The sequence below is a fragment of the Lycorma delicatula genome, chromosome 7 (assembly GCF_047948215.1).
Source record: "Lycorma delicatula isolate Av1 chromosome 7, ASM4794821v1, whole genome shotgun sequence".
In the NCBI taxonomy this organism is placed as follows: Eukaryota; Metazoa; Arthropoda; class Insecta; order Hemiptera; family Fulgoridae; genus Lycorma; species Lycorma delicatula.
The window spans coordinates 144550073-144570360 of NC_134461.1; the positions used below are offsets into that span (position 1 = coordinate 144550073).

The window sequence follows — 20288 nt, forward strand, 5'->3', positions numbered from 1 at the left end:
AGAACTTTCTCAGTACTTTAATGATGAAAATAATTTGGTTTATTCCACAAATATTGATGAGCTTATGTTGCACTTGCGATAAGTTCATAAACCTGAGGACTGGCACCTTTTCATAGATTTGCCCATGTATAGTTTAAAAGTGGTTCTACTATACAACGGTAACAAATATCCTCGATACCAATCACTTATGGTATTAATTTGAGAGACATGCGATGTGATGAAAGACATTCTTGAAAAAATGAATTATAAAAAACATAGCTGGAACATATGTGGTGATTTTTGAAAGTTATGGCTATTTTGTCAGGTGTGCAGTAGTAGGCTGTACTAAGTACATGTGTTTTCTTTACGAATGGGACAGCCGAGCTAGGGATAAACATTATGTTACCAAAGAGTGGAAGAAATGAGACAACAACTCCAAATGGAAAAATATTATTCATGAGCCCTTAGTTACACCCAAAAAAATATTTTTACCCCCTTTCCATATCAAGCTAGGACTAATGAAAAATTTTGTAAAAGCAATGAAGATGGATGGATAGTCCTGAAGTTTTGTGCATAGTCAAAAATTTTCCTTCACTTGAAAGTAAAAAATTACTTGAAAGAATAACATACAATCAACACTGAGAACTATTGTGAACTTTACATCCTAAAAGACATTATCATGCAGAAAATTATTTATTGTGCATGCTAATACCTCCCCCACACCATTTAAAAAACATTCTACAGTCTGATCAGGAGGTATTGCCCACCTAGCAACATCAATTTTTTTTGTTCTTTCCTAACAAAAAAAATCGGGGAAAGCTGTTCAAATATCGGATTGCGAAGTATTGCCATATCTACCTAACAACCCGATCTTGTACAATCAGATTTGTTTTTGTTTGGTTCTAGGTCCTTTCAATATTTTACATGGCATCAATAAGCAGATCAATAATGCAATAAAGGAATGGCCTAAAACACCACAACAAACAATTTTTTACTATTATAAGAAATATGGTATAATTGCTTAAATGTAGCTGGGGATTATTATGTTGAAAAGTTCATTTTTCATCATTTTTCTATATGCAAAAAGTACCACATATAAATAAAACAATAAAAAAATTAACCAATTGACTAAAATAAAAATAATAAATGTTAAAACTTGAGCAAACAGCAGAATGAAGTACATAAATGAATAAAATTATAGTATGCAATCTACTAGTTATACAGAAAAAATAATAAATGAATTAAGTACTGAGATTGATATGCTGACAGTTTTAATATTACTGATAGATCCATAAGGGTCAGTAAACTTGACATTATAAGGGTTAGTAAACTTTCTAATATAAAACTAAAACAAAAAAAATTCATTAGTTTTAGTAGAAGGTATATTAATTTTCTAGGTTGGTTATCATAACCTAAAGATTCTAGGTAACCTGATTCAAAAATGTAAACCATGAATAATAAATAAAGATCCAAATTATGAATCAGAACTGTTCCATACCAGGTTTACTAGAGGAGGGATTTCAAATTGCTACTTTTTCTAACCAAATCTACTGTTAAATACTAGTATGCAGTTCTTCAAAACACAGGTGATATTCAATCTTATAAGCAACAACTTCACTCAGTTCAACACACACATACTGCATAATGAACACATCATTATTCACAAAAAAAGCAGAGAGTATTTAGAAAAAAAATCTAATAAATCCCTTTCTAAAGAAATAATGCATAATTTACATTGACTCCAACTGGTAAGAGAAAATAAAATAAAACTGTAAAAAGAATATAAGGTACTAATTAAATGTAGTAGGCTTAGGAAAATAAAAAGAATGAATGGACTAATTTAAGAGTAAATGGAATTATTTTTATTTAATTAATATCAAAATTATAAATATAATCTAACCAAACTTAATCTATGCTCTCTAATCAAGGTTAGCAAGTGTAGGAGGTTAAGTTTGATTATATTACATTTATAATTATAAGCATGAGGAACATTAATTTATTCTTAAATTAGTTAATTTATTCATTCTTCAATGGTGTCTTCTACTAGCTAACTATAGAGGCATAATGCCTAGTACATTAATACTGAATATAATATATATTACACATTAGAACTTGTTACTAGGGCTGTACATGTCTTTCTGTCAAGAAACATATACAAAAAATAAGAAACACAGGTATGATCACAAATATATAAATCAATAAATGTATATTTTTTTAACAAATGTACACAGGTTTTATTTCAATTTGTGCTGAGTAAAAATATCTACAATTACTACAAAAATGTGTTACAACACTTAAAAATAATAATTATAATAATACAAACTATACACAATATATATATATTTTTTATTTCATAATATAAAAATTTTTAATGACACAATTGACAAATTTTCTTTAATAGTGTTTCTTAAATAATATAATATATTCATTTAACAATATCACATCAAAAATATTCTTCTTATCTTTCTTAAATTTAATTTCAACATTTATTACTTATAATGAAATTATAACAATCTATTAATAATTATTAATAAAAATATAAACAACATTGGAAGTTCTTTGATATATAATTTATATACACAGATAGATCACTTACAATATTTAGTAAAAAACAAACGAAATATATACAACTCAATAATTACTACAAAAAAAAATAAAAAATGAACTTTAATAATACTAAATAGCCTAAACAAATAATTTTTATCCTTAAAAAATGTTTTTAAATAATAGTCAGTAAATAATAAATCAGCAAATATGAATAAATTTCCAGGGTTATTATATATTAATGAATATTTACACGAACATTAAAAGCTTTATTATACTCACAACTACAAAACGCAATCAAATACTACAACAGCAAACAAACGAACAAACAGAAAAAAGCAACACTGAGATCACAATTCATGTATTAAAAAGAAAAAACTGTTAAATTAAGATTATATTATAAATTAATAATCCATGTTTGTACTGTAATGTTCCTCTAACCTACAAATTATTATTTATTATAAAAATATTACCAGCACCGATTTATTATTTTTTAGCGATGCCAGTAATTTTTAATCAATTACACATTCTTTAAATATTAAAAAATTAAGCAATTTTTTACAGCATACACTATACTTAAACATTTTCTCTCCTTTTTCTTCTTCAATAACCCAACAATGTATTAAAAAAGTAAAACATAAAAACTGCCAAAAAACAATTTAAGCTAATATCAGAAAATAAATAAATAAATATAAAATTATTAATACATAAAAATAAAATTTTTACTTGATTGGTTAAAATTAAAGATACGAAAATAACTATTTGATAATAACATTCCTAAAACTCTCACAGAAAAGGACACTAGTAAATTTTACTTAAGATTTGATGATACTTCTTTAGTATTAATAATATTAACAATAATTTAGCAATATATCCTACCAGAACCTTTATAATTGGTGTACTAGTTATATTTTTAAAATTAGTTTAACTTGCTTTCACAGAAATGTTTTCTAGTTGTTATATCATCTAAAATTTTATTTTTAATAATAACACACCATTTCTAGTGCTTTAATAATACTTAGTATTGAAGTATTACTTAACTAAACAAGAAAAATATTTTACAATATTTTACAGAAAAAGATAAACTGTAATATGTAGAAGTTACTTAAGACTTCTTTTAAATAACAAAGCATATGGTTTCAGATAGTCAAAAATTTAGATATAAAACATTAATTAAAATTTTTTGGTCCATGTGTGAAAAATAAGAATAAGGTCAAATTTTATTGAAATAATAAAGTAACTACTTACTATATAAGACAAGTGAATTTATTAGAAAAAAGCCATCAATAATGAATTGCATAGTTTTCCAGCTATGCCAGAAAGTTTTTTCAATTCAATTGTTTGTAACTTTTTTTTTTAATAATTTTTATGTAAAAAATATTTATTTATAATTTGCAAAATTTTTAAATGTGAGAACTCCCTCATCAGGAAATTGATATTAAGTTATTTTAGTAATTACTCTTTATGTTTTGGGCATTAAAAATTTTAAATTGTGAAGGAAGCATTCAGGTAAAATTAATCTTTAAGAAAATAATCTCTGTGGTGTTAATAAATTTAAGAAAGAAAATTTTTAAATTGTTTAAAAAACAACAAAAAAAAGCATAAATCTAAACAAAGTGTGATTTTCTAGGAAAGTGTGAAAATGTTTGGCTAATTTATTTTCTCAAGAAATATTAAAGAGTAATGTCTATGAAAGAATTAAGATTTTAAATTTTAAATCCAATGAATAATTAACATAAATTTTTAAATTTTTTTTTTAAAATAAAAAGTTTTACCACAGATCATTGGAGAGGTATAGGTAAAAAGGTTTTATAATGGTTTCAAGGCATATTGATGCAAAAAAACTTCCATTTACTTCTTTTCTGAAGCAAAATTTAATTAAAAAGTAATTTTTTGAAGACAAGGTAAATATTAAATAATTTTTTTTTTATAATTGTGATCTTTATAAAAAAATGTTTTGCTAAGTGACCTTGTTAGATTTGAATTTTGTTACAGCCAAAACACCCCCCACACCACTTTTCCAATTTTTGCAAGATTTTAATATATTATTTTCTTTCTGAAGTACCTGTCTACCAAGTTTGAAGAAAATCTGTCAATGAGGTCCAGAATTAAAAGACCAAATACAGATCAATATGCATAATAACAAACATCTGACAAAAAAAATTTATTTTGGAATTGGAACAAAGATGTTTTTGCAGATTTACAATTATTTTTAATTTTTGTTTTGTAATTCTTTTTAATATCTCCTTAAGGCACAAAATATAAAAAAAGACCAATCTTTTACTTTTTGTTTTCTGACCGCTCTATATAATATTCCATTATAGCTATAGCTGAGAAAATAAAAATGATGTTACCATTCCTTTCAGATATATAATTATATACTAGTTGCATATTAGTTATAAATTATATTAGTTATCCACATTATAGCATTGTGGATAACAATGTATACTGTAATTATCAATCAAATTTTTGATTAGACTTAGAAGCCTAAATGTTTTCATCAATGACCAAAGGCCATAACTCACCAATTTATAAGTTTCCATTCCATTATAAGTTTTTAACTGCATATTCTCATTGTTAAAGTTTATAGGATTGTTCTTTAATTCATTTGGAATCTTTTTTTAATGCATTCTACCAATTCCTGAAGAAAAAAAAGGAAGAAAACATGAAAGAACCATTTATTAAGTATGAATAGTGGTTGTGAGTAAAGTCATTGTCACTGAAATTATATTCTTGTGTTAAGTTAATTAACATTTATTATTTATTTTACTATTATTATTATTTTAAAGTTGGGCAATGTATGATCAAAAAACAATAAAAGTGATTTATTTACAACAGCTACTGATGTATTAAATGTTTTTGTTTCTACATAAAATATTTAATATAATTAATTAAACTTTAGTGTATGGTGATTCAAACAGTATATATCTGCCAATTTTTTAGGTAGACTTTTGAGGCAAGTAATTATAATAATACTCTTGGAAGAGCATTCACCAATCCTGCATAAAACTCTTTAGACCATATACATATCAATATTTAAAACATGCTAAAAAATTATAAAATGTTACTAAAGAGATATCATTACATCTTAAGCCACTTGAAAACAGCAAAAAGATGGTAAGGTGATCCATTAATGTACACCAAACAAAATAAAAAAATAATAAATAAAGTAAAATAATGCCTTAAAATTGTTAAACCAAATAATAATCTGATCATAAAAATCAGAATAATTAAACTTAATAAAGACTAGCAAAACTGGCATATAAAAAAAAAAATAGTAACAAACTTTCTTTCAGTTATTATACCATAAAACCTTTCATTTTTTTTTAGTAAATACATCCAACTTACATATATATATTATATACATAAAATTCAACAAATCTCAAGTAAAACTGAATAAATATAAATGATATATATATATATTCAACTTTACTTGTTTCCAGTGATACGTTAAAATATCTTTGTGCCTTTATAAAATTTGTCGTCAGGTAAAAATTAATTTGGTCCCATGGATCCGATTGATATCAAAACTTACTTGATAAAAGAAATATTATTATTAAATTTTCTAGTTGATTTTTTGAACAAAACAAACATTTTACGAATTAAAATTATTAATATTACAGTAAAACCCTGCTTCTTATCCAGAACTTTGGTTAAATCATTTAAGCCTTATTTTCCCATTACAGATAGAAAATTTAAGCAGCATTTAAACATTTTGTTGAATAATATAAGTAAAAAAAGTTCTTCAAATACATATAGCAAAAACTACTCTAAAATGTTGTTTATTTACAATATACTGAGGAAAATATGAATAAGATTAAACAAAAAATTTATACAGTCATGCTAGAACACTGCTTCGTTAGTTATGAAAGTCATATAATTGTATGATTCACAGCAAAAATACTAAACTACAATATTTTTAAACCAATGTATCAACTAAACTAATTTACTAATATGCATGTAAATGTACTACTAATTTAAAATGAGTTTACTTAATATACATATATATGTTTTACAGTCTGTTGTGATGAATCATAAAACATTCTTAATTCAATATAACTCTAACCCATCCTGCTCATTTTGATAGGTCAACCTGTCCAGAAAATTACAATTGAAAAATATAAAAATGGGTACACCCATCTTTAAAAAAATACTTCTTTAGATTTCATCGAAAATAAAAGTATTTTCTGACTTCTTTCTCTAATTCTACAAACTCCAGAATTCTACAGAACATAAATATTAATCACTCTGTACTACTTTTTCATGGCAACAATGCACAGTGATTTATCCAGCAGTGATCTAGGTTGAAGGTAATTGTAATTTTTTTTTAAATTTGGTTTGGGGTATATATATATATATATATATATATATATACATACATACACACACACACACACATATATATATATATATATATATATTATACAGTTTGTTAATTACATGGAGACGTTTTGATTATAGTTTTATATAAGAAAACTATTTGTTGAAAAAAAAAGAAAAAGAAACACAAAAAAGTTATTTAGAAAATAAATACTGTAACAAGACCCATTATGTTTTCTGCAAAAATTAATGAGCAAATGAGTTAAGGTTATGAATAAGTTTTTAATCTAAAGAATGTTTTAGATTTATTTAATGGTATGGCAAGACTTAAATAAAATAAATATTTTAGGTTCAAGTAAAAATAGTAATTATTAATATTTATCTATTAATCAATACATTCAGACTGTCTAATATATAAATATTCATTTTTAAGATGAATAAAATGACCCAATACTCATAATTTATATGAGCAACCACTTTTTATTATAAAGAATAATTTTAATGTGCATTTTATTAAAAATCAAATTATATATTATTTTACACTGATTACTAAATACTCAAGATCTGGATAGATGGGATTTTACTGTATAATCAAATTTAATCTGCTTATCAGATTTTATCAAAGATAAAAATTATACAACGATAAATTAAGAAAAGTCTGACATGATATTTTGTTATAAATAATAAAATGCAGCTTTCAATAAAATAAAAAATAATATTATACTTTTTTCTTATTTAATACAATTACAAAAACCAGTAACAATTACAATAAAAGTAATAAGCTGTCATCTTACGATCCAGTGGACATTTTTAAAAAGTTAAAAACCCACTTTATAGGATACTACAACTACATAATTTTTTTTTGTAAATAATTTTTTTTTTTTTTTGTTTTTTTGCTTTACAAATTACATTTTTCAATTAACTGCAATAGATTCAAGCAGTGCAAGAAGATAGGTGTAGAGGGACTTCTAAGACAAGACGAAATATATATTTTTAAATACACTTTTCAATATTTTGTTGTTTTTTCTTCTGTAATATTTTCTTAAACGCTTCCCCAGCTGTCATCAGAACTACTGCTGCTTCCTCTTCTGTGATCAAAAAAATAAGAAATTAAACTGATTACAATAGATGAACTTCAGTAAAATTTAATTAAGGGCAGAGATAAAATTAGTATTACTACAAAGTTGCTAAGCATAAATTAAGGTAGCATAATTATGTCAAAGATATAATTACCTGGCTCTTGCAGGAATATGAAGTTGACCGTGTTCTGCAATAGTCGGCAAAGTTTTAACAAGTTTATCAGTTGGACGCAGGTAGCGGAGAGTACGTTGAGATACACGCCATACAAGCCGCTGACGATGTGGCATTTGATATTCACCGTTATAACGTGCTACAACAGCTAATACTGCTTCATGGCAAGCATTAAAACTACTCTCTGGAATCTACAACAGATTTTAAAAATTAACATACTTTAATTATTTTAATGATCTATTTAAAACTCATTTTAAACTGATTTTCTATTGTCTGGACAAGTACAAACAATAGAACATGTACAACCTAAATAAGAAAATATCCAGTCTAACAGAAGATAAAGCAACAAATAATTAGTAGACATTAAATAAAACAATCTGTGCAAGTCAGGAAAAATTATGTTATTAAGTGTGCAAAAAAAACACACACACATACATAATATTATACATTTAATTATGTATTAAATATATGTATAAAAATTTAGTGGTGTACTGCAGTAACAGATTCACATTTAATACTTTTTCAAGCAGAAACTACCAATTCCTCTGAAATTTTACATGAACAATGTTTTACATCTGGAAAGAAAATAGAACTATTGTTGTTACAAAGTGTTTGAGTGTTTCAAGATGATGCCCATTTTAATGGCTTGTGGTAACAATCGAATGGATATGTTCTTTGTTGATATTCAACTTTACTATGGTCAAATGAACATAGAGACCACCAGCAGTATTTGAAATTAAATTTTCTATAAAAAAGATTCAGTCTTTTTCAGTATCTCTTTTGGTTATCAAGAAAAGTAGCGTTAAAGGTGCAACAGTGTATTTGTAGATTCCTTAGACTTGCCCTTCACTTTCAAGAAAGTCTCTAGTTTCCATTTAAAGTTGTTTTTTCAATAAAAAAACAAATATCTCACAAGGGCAAATACTTGAAGTGTCTGGTCTCCTCTTGGAGAATCAATGCTTCTTGTATGGGCAATGTATGCAGCTTGCACCAATGTCTCCTATGGGAGCAACCTGTGTGTGTGTGTGTATATATATATATATATATATATATATACACACACACACACTCCAGAGAGAAAAGTTGTAAATATTGCTTCACAAGTCCTTTAGTTCTTTAGATTATTTTGATTTAACTCTTTTTGTGGTAACACAAAAAGTTGAGTGAAGCAAGCCTTGACCAGCCAGTATTATATAATTACACTGTAATATATCATGCTGTAAAAAAAAAAATAATTGTTATATAGTTCATATTAATTCTACATATAATTAGAAAAATTATGTCAAGAACACATTATATATATATATATATATATATTTTTTTTTTTCAATTCAATTCTTCTATTAAATAAACCACCTAAAACAAATTATTGAGATAATATCTCAACATTTATATCTGCCTAAATTTTTCATGAAAGTACTTTTGCAAGATCCCACATTCTCAGTCGATTGAAATACTTCCATTATTGCATAATAAATTTTTTTAAATAAATATACTAGAATAATGAGATTGCATATTAATTTAAACGAGTGCTGCTACCTGTTGCAGTTTTTATAAAACTGTCTCCTTCAATCACTCACTAATGACTTACCAAATTAAAATTTTGTTTGTGTTTAAATATATAATATTTTTCTAATATACTTACATCTTATGTCATCTTTATAAATTTCTAATATATTTAATGTGTATTAATATCAGAAATAGAATGTTTATAGTTTATTAGATAGTCTGCAGTATTAGATAAATCTAAATTATTGTTTTTGTAATTTCTATAATGTTCAAGAAATCTATTATTAAAAGATCTACTTGTTTTTCCTATATAAATACCATCACAATTATTATATCTAATTTTATAAGTTCAACATAGATTGTTTATTTTATTATTATTTTTATTTTTTAGATATGAGAGGTTATCTCTGTTTCATTGTAAAAAAATTTATTCTGAAAACTTTATATATATATTTTATTTTTCTTAAACTACACACCTTATACTAATTCTCTACATAATTACCACATGAATTAAGACATTTATCAAAGCGATACACAAACTTTAATATAGCCTCATCATATTCTTCTGCCACCAGTTCATTTAGCCACTGATTAACAGCATTTTTAAGTTCATCGTCATCCGCAAATTGCTTACAACTCAAAATTCTTTCAATTTCCAAAAAAAAAATGGTAATCACAAGCTAAGTCTGAAGTATATGGTGGGTGAATGTAGATTTCCCATCCAAATGTTCTCAGTAAATCACACGTCGAACCTGCAACATGTGAATGTGCAATATCGTGCAGCAGGACGACGCTGTCACTCAGCCACCCAAGTTGCCGATTTTGATTGGCGCACCATAACTTATACAGAGTTTTGCATGGGGCTTCTGCATTTATAGTAGTTCCACATAGCACGAAATCAATCAGTAGCATCCCAAACTGATCCCAAAAGACTGTGGCCAACAGTTTGCATCCAAATGACTGTGGCTTACCTTTGTTGGTGATTGAGGATAACACCATTCACCTGACTCGTTTTCTCTCTGGCATGTAAAATGAAATCCATGTTTCATCACCAGTAACAATTGAATTAAGGAACTCATCACATTTTTCTGTCGCGTATCAAAAATTCCAAAGCAGTCCTATTCGGATTTTTTTAATGACATTCCATTAAGACGTGCACAAACCTTTCTGAAGCCTAAATGGTCATGAACAATGCAACCAATAACAGCTATTGAAACAACAGGAAAAAGAAGGGCCAGGTTGGAAATCGTTGAATGATGATCTTTTCTGATTTCATCATAGATGTGTTTCAACAAGTCCTCAGTGATTATTGAGGGCATCCCCACATGTTCTTCATCATGCACATTAATTCTGTTATTTCTAAACCTTTCACACCAGTTTTGGATGTTTCTTTCATTCATTATATTATCAACATACAAAGCAACCACTGTATGAATTTTTGCTGGCTTAACGTTTTGATGGTTTAAAAAATGTATGACTCCACATATTTCACAGTCGGTGGCAATATCGATTTTCCTATTCATTTTATAGTAACTCACATGTAATCAAAGATACTACAACATGTAGTATCTTATTACACACTGTAATGTACAGTGTGTACATTACTAGCATGGCCATGTATGACACAGGTTCACCAACCTTAAGGAGAAAGATTTTCCAGCGGTCTTTACGTTAGATATCCCTCGTATTTTATTACCTGGTTATTAGGTTTGTATGTTGACTTAAATACTTTCTTTACTTAGTAATGTTTTCAAGTTTTTACAAATGTTTTCAATGATACAGTGTTTGGAAAGTTGCTCTGCACTGGAATTATTGAAGTGTAATGATGAAACTAACTTAATTATTATTTTATATTTTTATTTCATTATTTTAAGAAACAGATATTACAATAAGTGAAATAGTTTATAAAAGGTGGTGAAAATGACCTCCTCCAACATCAATATAATATTGCATATGTTCCAAGTTGTTTTCAAACACTTAACCAGCTGATGTACTAGATGTCTCATATGTATGCCTTTACTGCAGTTTTTAGTTTTGTCAGTCATGTGGGTCTGTTGCAATACACTGCTTGTTTCACTGCCCCTTCCCCCCAATAGAAAGAAACCTGGAGAGTCAGATCAGGCAATTGTGCAGGCTATAAACCCCTTGAAATGATTCGTTTACCAAAGACTTTTCGTAAAAAAAAAGTCATTGGCTTGTTAGCTGTATGGCCTGTGGCACCATCTTGCTGGAGCCAATTGTGATTAATTTATATATCTGCAAACTGACTAATGAAGTTTGTAAACAGCACGGTAACTATCACTATTAACTATATTTTCAAAAAAGATTGGATCCACAATGCTTGATCTATTCATACCGACCCAGACTCCAAATTTTGTTTAGTGGAAAGACTGTTCATGGGGGTTAGTTGTTGATCAGTCATGTATTTTGTGAATTAATATACCTTGGAGGGGTATATATATTTTATAGATGAAACCATGTTTCATCTATAAAAAATGTAATATCAAAGGTACGTACAGAATTTTGTTCAATAAAATGTTTAAACTACCGATAATTATTTATTCTTTTGGAATTACAAGTAGGTATTACTCTGCAGGGGAAAAGTTTCAGTTCTTTTCTTATAGCTTTATGTGCAGTAGCAAGTCCAACATCTTGCTGGTATGTTAACTTACAGACTGACTTTGACAAACTTTCAGCCATAGCAACCGAAATATCAAGCAACTTCTGTTTGTTTAGTTTAGGTGGTCAACAACTGACATCGCAACACCCAATTAACCCACACAGGATAACCAACCTAATGATGAAAGAACAGAATGCACCACATAATTCTAAAGCAAACTGCACAGCAACTTTCCGAACACACTGTTCTGAAATATACTAATGTATATTTATACTAATGTATAAATACTTTACGTATCTGCTTTCACTTTTCTGTGTCTTATTATGAATTGGTTGTAAGGTAGTAAAATTTTGTTATAGTATATAATTGTAATTAATATACACAAAAAAACCCCTTATCAACAATCGAATTCGAAGTGTTCAAGCACAGTTTTGATAGTTGTTTTTTATGAATATTATCAATTAAAGTAGTATCATATGCTTTTTCAACTGCTATTATGTTTTTTGATATTTATTTCATTAGGTTTTCTTTGTTATTATGTGTATACTGGATTGCAAAATGTAAATTTTATGAGATCAAGGGTGATTTGATTTTTTATGAATTGTTATATTATTAGATTTAGGTTTTCTATATACTGATGTTCCAATCTGGCTGTTCTTGTTTATTACAATAAATCTATTTCAAATGTGAATTTGAAATTTTTATTGTAGGAATTTAATTTGTTTGATATTAGATGTTCATTGTTATTACTGGGTTTATATAATGAGAATATCAACATACTAAATTCATATTAAAATTTGTATGAGTGATGCCATCTACTAATTTACTCTCAAAATCTGTAAATATATTTCTGACAGAATTACAGATAGTGAAAAAATGTCATAGATAAGGTATTTTTGTGCATATCTGTTATTAAATTCAAAATAGTTTTGTTAACATATATTTCTCATTATTGTGATAATAAATAAATTTTATAAAAATAAATTAATAAATTAAAATAAATAAATTTTAGATCTTCTTGGTTAATTTTCAATTTATTTTTTATTATTTTTATAGTATGGTCTGTAGGTATGCTAGGACATACGTTAATTATGTCACAACTAGCCATTCTAGCATCTTTATTTACATTTAAGCTATTTAATTTATTTACTAATATCATAACCATATTTTTATTAAAAGTATAAGTAAATTAATTTTATTTCTAAGAATTTTATCTACTAATTTGGAGAATTTTATCTACTTTTATCTACAGGGGGCAGATTTAAAATTGATTAAAGGTCGCATTGGGTTGTTTAATTTATGAATTTTTGGTAGTCCAGTTAATTTAGGAGCAATCGGTTCAAAAGGATATAATCTACAATGGTATTTTAAATTATTATTATTATTATTGCAATTAAAAACTGATCTGAATTTTTTTATTACTTTTAGAAATTTGTTAATCAAAATACCTACCGAAATAACAAAATATCTATCTTGCAAAAAATACATGACATACAAGAGTGAAAAAATATACATTAAGTATTAATACACTAATAATATAATTAAAAACATTACTACAACTTACAATAAAGAAATGTATAAACCAGAATACAAACCAAATAACCATATAAGATATTTATATTATTCTATAATATCTATAAGATATCTATATTATTCTATTTATATTATATTATTCTATACTTATATTATTCTATTTATATTAAATATCTATTTATAGATATTTATATATAAATTCTATGTTATTTATAATAACATAAGACAAAAAAAAATAATAAAATAAACAATCTAGGTGAAATTTATAAAATTAAATGTTATGATGTGATGATTCTTACATAGGAAAAGCAAAGATTCTTTAAAATTATACTTCTTAACATTAACATGAAATAACAAAAATAATTTAAGTTGGTTTAATATGGCAGGACTATCTAATTAAACAATTAACATTCTATTTCTGACATTAACACAAATTTAGAAATGTTAGAAATTATTAAAGATGACAAAAATTTAAGTACATTAGAGAAACATTATATACATAAACACAAACAAAATTTCAATTTGATAAATCCTCAGACAGTATTTGAGGGAGACAATCTTATAAAAATTGCAACAGTCATGTAAATTAATAATATGCAATTTTAATATATTTATTTTTAAATTTTATTACACAATAATGGAATTATTTCAATCATGACTGAGGGTGCAGGATCCATGATAAAGTACTCCATGAAGTACTTCCATGAAAAATTATCTAACATAAGGATCACAAAATCTAATGGAGATTAAGCAAAATCCCACAGTAAAACATTTCCTTGATGTTCTTATCAACATTGTTATAAAAAAAAGATTTTATGTTGACATGTCTTTGAATTATTGAATCCTTAATATCTGTGTAGTTCATTTAGAGCAGCTCTGCCAATAGATCTATCTAAGAAAGATCTTACAGCTAACATGATGGCTGTATAACAACTCCAAACAGTGGCTGAAGTACTTACTGCATAAAGTAGGATCTAATATAAAACATATTGTCATTCCTAATATAATAAAATACAAATCCTACAATATGATGTAATACATGATTACTTATAAATTTATATATCGCTATAAAAAAAATTAATGTCTACTAATTAGTTCAAAAAACACAAAATAGTGAATTATATATATCTAAATAAAATTTACATATTAATCTTTCTAAACGCATCAGAGGAAAATCAAATATATTTTTCATTGAACTAAGATCACAGTTCTGACAGAGGAAGAAGGAGAGAAAATATTAACAATAGCACTTTTAAATACCTTGCATAAGTGCTGTAAATGTGATGCAAATGTTATAAGTCGCATAACATCAGCAGCAGATGGTGGAGGCTGCAACTGCGGAACTGTTGAATCCATCTGACAACATAACAGAACAAGTGCAACTTCACATGGTCTAAAATTTGCACAAACTGCGTCACATGCTATAATTTCAAGACGTTGCCATATGTCATCCTCACCACCAACGCACCTATGATCATAAAAACTATATACTGTAGAAAAAATATAGATTGAAATCTAAAATAAACAAAGCAATCAAAAAATTCCAAAACATCATATCTACACCCGTTCAATGAAGTTGTATAAATTTCCTATATTTAGCTCAGATCTGTACTTTGTCTTCAAAGCAGCCAGTCTCACAAAGGTAGGATGTTGAAAATGTTGATAGTATATGAAATGCTCTTGTTTTCAGTGCAGAAAACTCATCATCCACCCCTGCCCTAAATTCAAAGAGTGATTTACTCTTTTGATTTCACCATTTGCTGTGAAGTCTATGAAGATTTCTTCTTTGGCAGTTGAGAGCCCTTCGGGAGTATTTTGAAATGGATCCCAAACCCCCTCATAACTTGCTACTAAGTTATCAGAAAGAAATTTTTTTTTTAAATTCTTGGCCAGTATGACTAAATTATTTTCAATGGTTACAAAAACAACTTTCACATGTTATTCTTCATCCTTGTAAGTTTTAACACATTCATCCACATTTGTAAACATTTCTTTTTCTTAAATTTCTGTTCCAAAATTCCAATTTTCTCCAAAAAGCATTAACTTTATCACTTGTATCCAACATATGTGTATTTGCTCCTTGGAGTTGAAGATTCAAAGTATTTAACTTCTCAAATATGCCAACCAATTAGCTCAATTCCATCACAAATAAACCATCTCAAAACTTCTTGGTTTTTCTTCTAGAATAATGGCAATTTCCTCTCTTAATTCATAGATACATTGCAAGAATTTTCCATGTGATAACAATCTTCCCTCTCACAATAAAATAGTAACGCTGAATGTACTGCATCCATGTCTCTAAAAAGTGCAGAAAAGATTGTTAATTTTAGGGGTTTCATTTTTATTTAATTTACTACAGTTACAACCGTCATTCGCACAATATTCAGACCAGGACTCATGTCTTTGTAAGCCAAAGCTTCTCTGTAGATCATGCAATGTATCCAGATACACTGTAGAGATTTTTGTTTCACAAGTGCTTGGATACATTGGAATCTTCCAGACATTCAACAAGCACAATCGGTGCATATTCCAACATAATTTTTCCATTCTATGTTTGCCTTGTTTATAAAATCATTTAATAGCAAATAATATGAGTGCTGTTGCTTTTAGTTCTATTGGTTTGCAGAAAAGTAGTTCTTCTACTGCTGACAAACAATCACAAAATTAATCATAGGTAATGAAATGGGCATCTTTATTACTATCTGTTGCCTCATCAAGCTGAATTGAAAACAATTTGCATGCAACTTTCTGCAAACCTGATGCTGTACATCTCAGCTATATCACCAATTTGACAGGCAACAGTATCATTTGATAGAGGTATGGACTCCAATTGTTTAGCAAAATTTTCTTAGTTTCTACAATCTCAATTGCAGCTGGCAAAATAAGCTCTACCCCTAATGGTGTGAGACTTTTTATATCTGGCTATTTTATGTGAAATTCCTAAAGCTTTTTCATTCACAAAGTTTTTTTTTTAAATGAAGTTTGCTTTTCAGATGATTTTAATTTTAATTTGAAGAATTCTTGGGGTTTGTTAACATACTCACTATGAAGCATTTCCAAATGTAATTTAAGTTTATTAGGTTTCATTCTGTCTGCTGCCAAAATTTTTGAGCAAATGACACACACAAGCATTTCTTCTTAACTTACATCAGTATTGGTAAATTCAAAATCTAAGTATTCTTGAGAATATTTTCTTGATTTTATTTTCAGAACCACGCTCGTCTGTGCACTTCTTGATGCTTCAATATTGTCTAATGCTCGCTTACGCACACTTAAAAATTTATCCATGATTCTGTATAAATCTACTGCCATGAATATTTAATACTGTGAATTCCAATTAACAAGCAAAATACAACATACCCATTCAGGATAGATTCGATAGCAATAGAAGGATAGACTCGACTGAGACTGACTGGAATTGAACGAGGTGCAGCATTTATTCACATTTGCACAGACATTCCAGAATGTTCGAGACAAATCGGTATTTCTCACAAAGCCGTGTGAATGTCTGATATGGTGGATGTACAACAGACAGCAATAGAGAGGCATTGATTCTGGTTTTGTCAATGCAGCGGATCAGTGTTGCCAAATATCAATAAATTCACCTATTCTTGGTAATTTGTGAGGTTTGTAATTAAGATTGTAGTGTAGCTTTAGCATCAAAATACTCAAAATACATTATTATTGTAAGGGGGGGGGGGGGTTGAAGAAAATTATGATTGAAAATTGGATCACAAGTATTGAAAGGTTGAGAAATACTGCCGTAACTAATTCTGGTTGTTATTGGTGCATCTTGCTACACTTTGAATATCTTTAAGGATCAAGAGAACAAACGTTAAAATTAAGAATGTGGCCAAAAATTAAACAAATTTTTAAATGATTGAAATAAAAATTATATGTTCATATATTTTTTAATGAAAAATTTAATTTAATTGAAACTACAATTAAGATTATCATAATTTTAAAAATCTGATCTTAATTGGAAGACTTTTTGTAACTGTATTAAATATTCATATCTGGTAAAGTAATCAATTGCCTAATCATTGCGTTACATCAAATTTCAGAAATAATATATCATCTAGACGTTAAGTGTAAGTAAGCAATAAAAACATAACTGCACTCTAAAAATAATTAAGATTTTCAAAAAATGATTAAATTTTAATTTTGTTTGTCATGAGAAGTAAACACTACAAAAACCTCATAATCTCTCATGATTATCATTAAATTGGAAATAATAATAATATATTCATCCTTCTAAAACAACAATAATTTTATTTTGTTATTTCGCAATTTGAGTATATACAAATTTTATTATCTTCTCTGCTTCCTTACTCAATTTGTATAGTTATTTTCACCTTCTTTCTATTTACTGGGAGGGAGGTTCAGCTTCCAAAGACCTCATGCCAACAATAGTTATGCACATCACCGAAAATAAAATGTATAAATAAATCTTGCTAGGTGTTTGAAATGCATTCATAAATTTCTTAAAACTCAATGTAAATTTTTACCTTAGGTCAGCAAGATTTGATAATTCTAGTCTTGCATAAACAATCCTTAATAAAAAACAAAAACCAAGGAAAATGTGATATCTGACGATATTGGTCCAGTATGATTGATCTAAAGATCAGGAATCAATAGTTGAATAAAATAGCTTAGTTCAATAAAAGATTGCTTAAGAGCACAATCTAGTTATCTAGTTAGACAAAAATTTCCGATTGAAGAATAAATAGCTGTAAGAAGGCACATTTGCTTTCCCCCATTCAACTACCACGAAATGTTGTCTCGTACATTAAAAGACTAACGTTATCATTTTTATTTTACCTAATATAAAGACAACAAAAACTGGACCTTGTACATGAGCTAGACTTATATACTTATCATATGAGGTTCTAGTCCTACCCATTGCTTTTTTCTATGCGGACTCCCTATTTACTTTAAGCTTGTTATATTACACACAAATAATCAGATGACGTAGATATGTGAGCTTTCATATTGAATAAAATAGTTACACTGCATTTGAATGTAATACTTTAATTCAATAAGCCATTCTACACATTGTACTTTCTCTGGCTGACTCCTACATGTAACACTGCCACAGGCATCCCACCAGTACCATATAAAACTGTATGAATTTAAAGTTCAAAGAAGACTTTGAGTTAATTATTTATTCTCTATGAAAATCAAAGACATAATTTAATAATATCAATTACTTAATAAAATAATTTAACATCACGTCACTAAATTTTTTATGATTTTTGAATTTTAAAAATCGGTAATCTAATAAGGAATATATTCTATAATTTTTTTCAAAAGACTTTTATAGGGAAAAAGCCTTTTAAATAAATTATATACTCAAACATTCTCTGTAATAAAACAACTGAAATGTTCTAATTTTGCCATAAATTTCTATTCACATATTAAAAACAAGAAATACATTTACCTGGCATAAACATGTCCAATATCAAGGGCTGAAAACAGGGAATGGAAAAGACGTAAAAAAGTGAGAGAAGTGATCGGTATGTTATTATCCTGGCCGAGTTTGTTGGCGATGATACCTTGCATGCGTACCAGATCACCCATTGTGCACTTGCACTGTGATATTACAGCAACATCTAACGGTTCACAATTACATACCACTCTGGATGCTAACTGAAAACTTGCAACAGAAATGCATGCCATGTGCTTTGGTTTAACCTGAAATAAAATATATGTAAAAATAATTATGAAGAATGTCTAATGGAAATTTATAACAAGGATATTCTCTCTCTGAAGTTGTAAACATATTTATACAGATACAATATACAGGTGCAGCTTGTATGTATACAAAGTGTTTCAACAAGTAACTATAATTTTAAGATTGTTCTAATTTTGCAAACTCTTTTAGACTAATAGGACATATTTTTTAAAAAAATACAGATTTTTATTTATCATAATAACAGTGGGTGCAAAGGATAATCTGTGAATGAAAAGATATTTCAATCAATCTAGCCCAGTTAAACATATCTAGCAAGTTAAACAGAGGTAACCAATATATAATGTACAATCACAGATAAAATAATAAATTACATTTTTTGTACATGTAAATCTTATAATATATATATATATATATATATATATATATATACGTGATCTTAAACTTAGATAAATAAATAATGATTCAATTCATAAAAAATCTAAAACTAAAGAATTGAAATTATCTAATATACAAAATAGCATCTTCTAATAATAATGATGGTTTCTTTTTTTAATCAAGAAACATATGCTACTCTAATGCAATTAATATTTATATCATAGTATCATGAAAAAAAATTCTATATCCTCATTTCAGCTAAATTGACAATCTTTGCAACATAGTTAGTACCTTTACTGGCAAATAATAAAAATATCTAAAAATAGATATCACGGATACATTATTTGCACAGACACACACATGTATAAACACAGATACACACACACTATCTCTCTCATCAATATACAGAGTGGGCCATGTTAAAGTAGCCCTGCCGGAAATGGAATATTGAACAGAACATAT

The 20288-nt window shown here is 27.3% G+C and overlaps 1 protein-coding gene across 2 annotated transcripts in view; it reads right to left on the reverse strand.

The window, feature by feature from the left end:
• Positions 1 to 2156: 2156 nt before the first annotated feature.
• Positions 2157 to 20288, reverse strand: part of CycG (cyclin G) — a 42419-nt gene continuing 24287 nt past the window's right edge. For both annotated transcript variants that reach the window (XM_075371812.1, XM_075371813.1), the window contains exons 4-7: positions 19197 to 19450; positions 15017 to 15224; positions 8077 to 8285; positions 2157 to 7931 (exon numbers count right to left, since the gene is read on the reverse strand). In XM_075371812.1, coding sequence (XP_075227927.1) covers positions 7886 to 7931; positions 8077 to 8285; positions 15017 to 15224; positions 19197 to 19450 — 717 coding nt within the window. In that variant the 3' untranslated portion in view covers positions 2157 to 7885. The remainder of the gene's footprint in view (positions 7932 to 8076; positions 8286 to 15016; positions 15225 to 19196; positions 19451 to 20288) is intronic.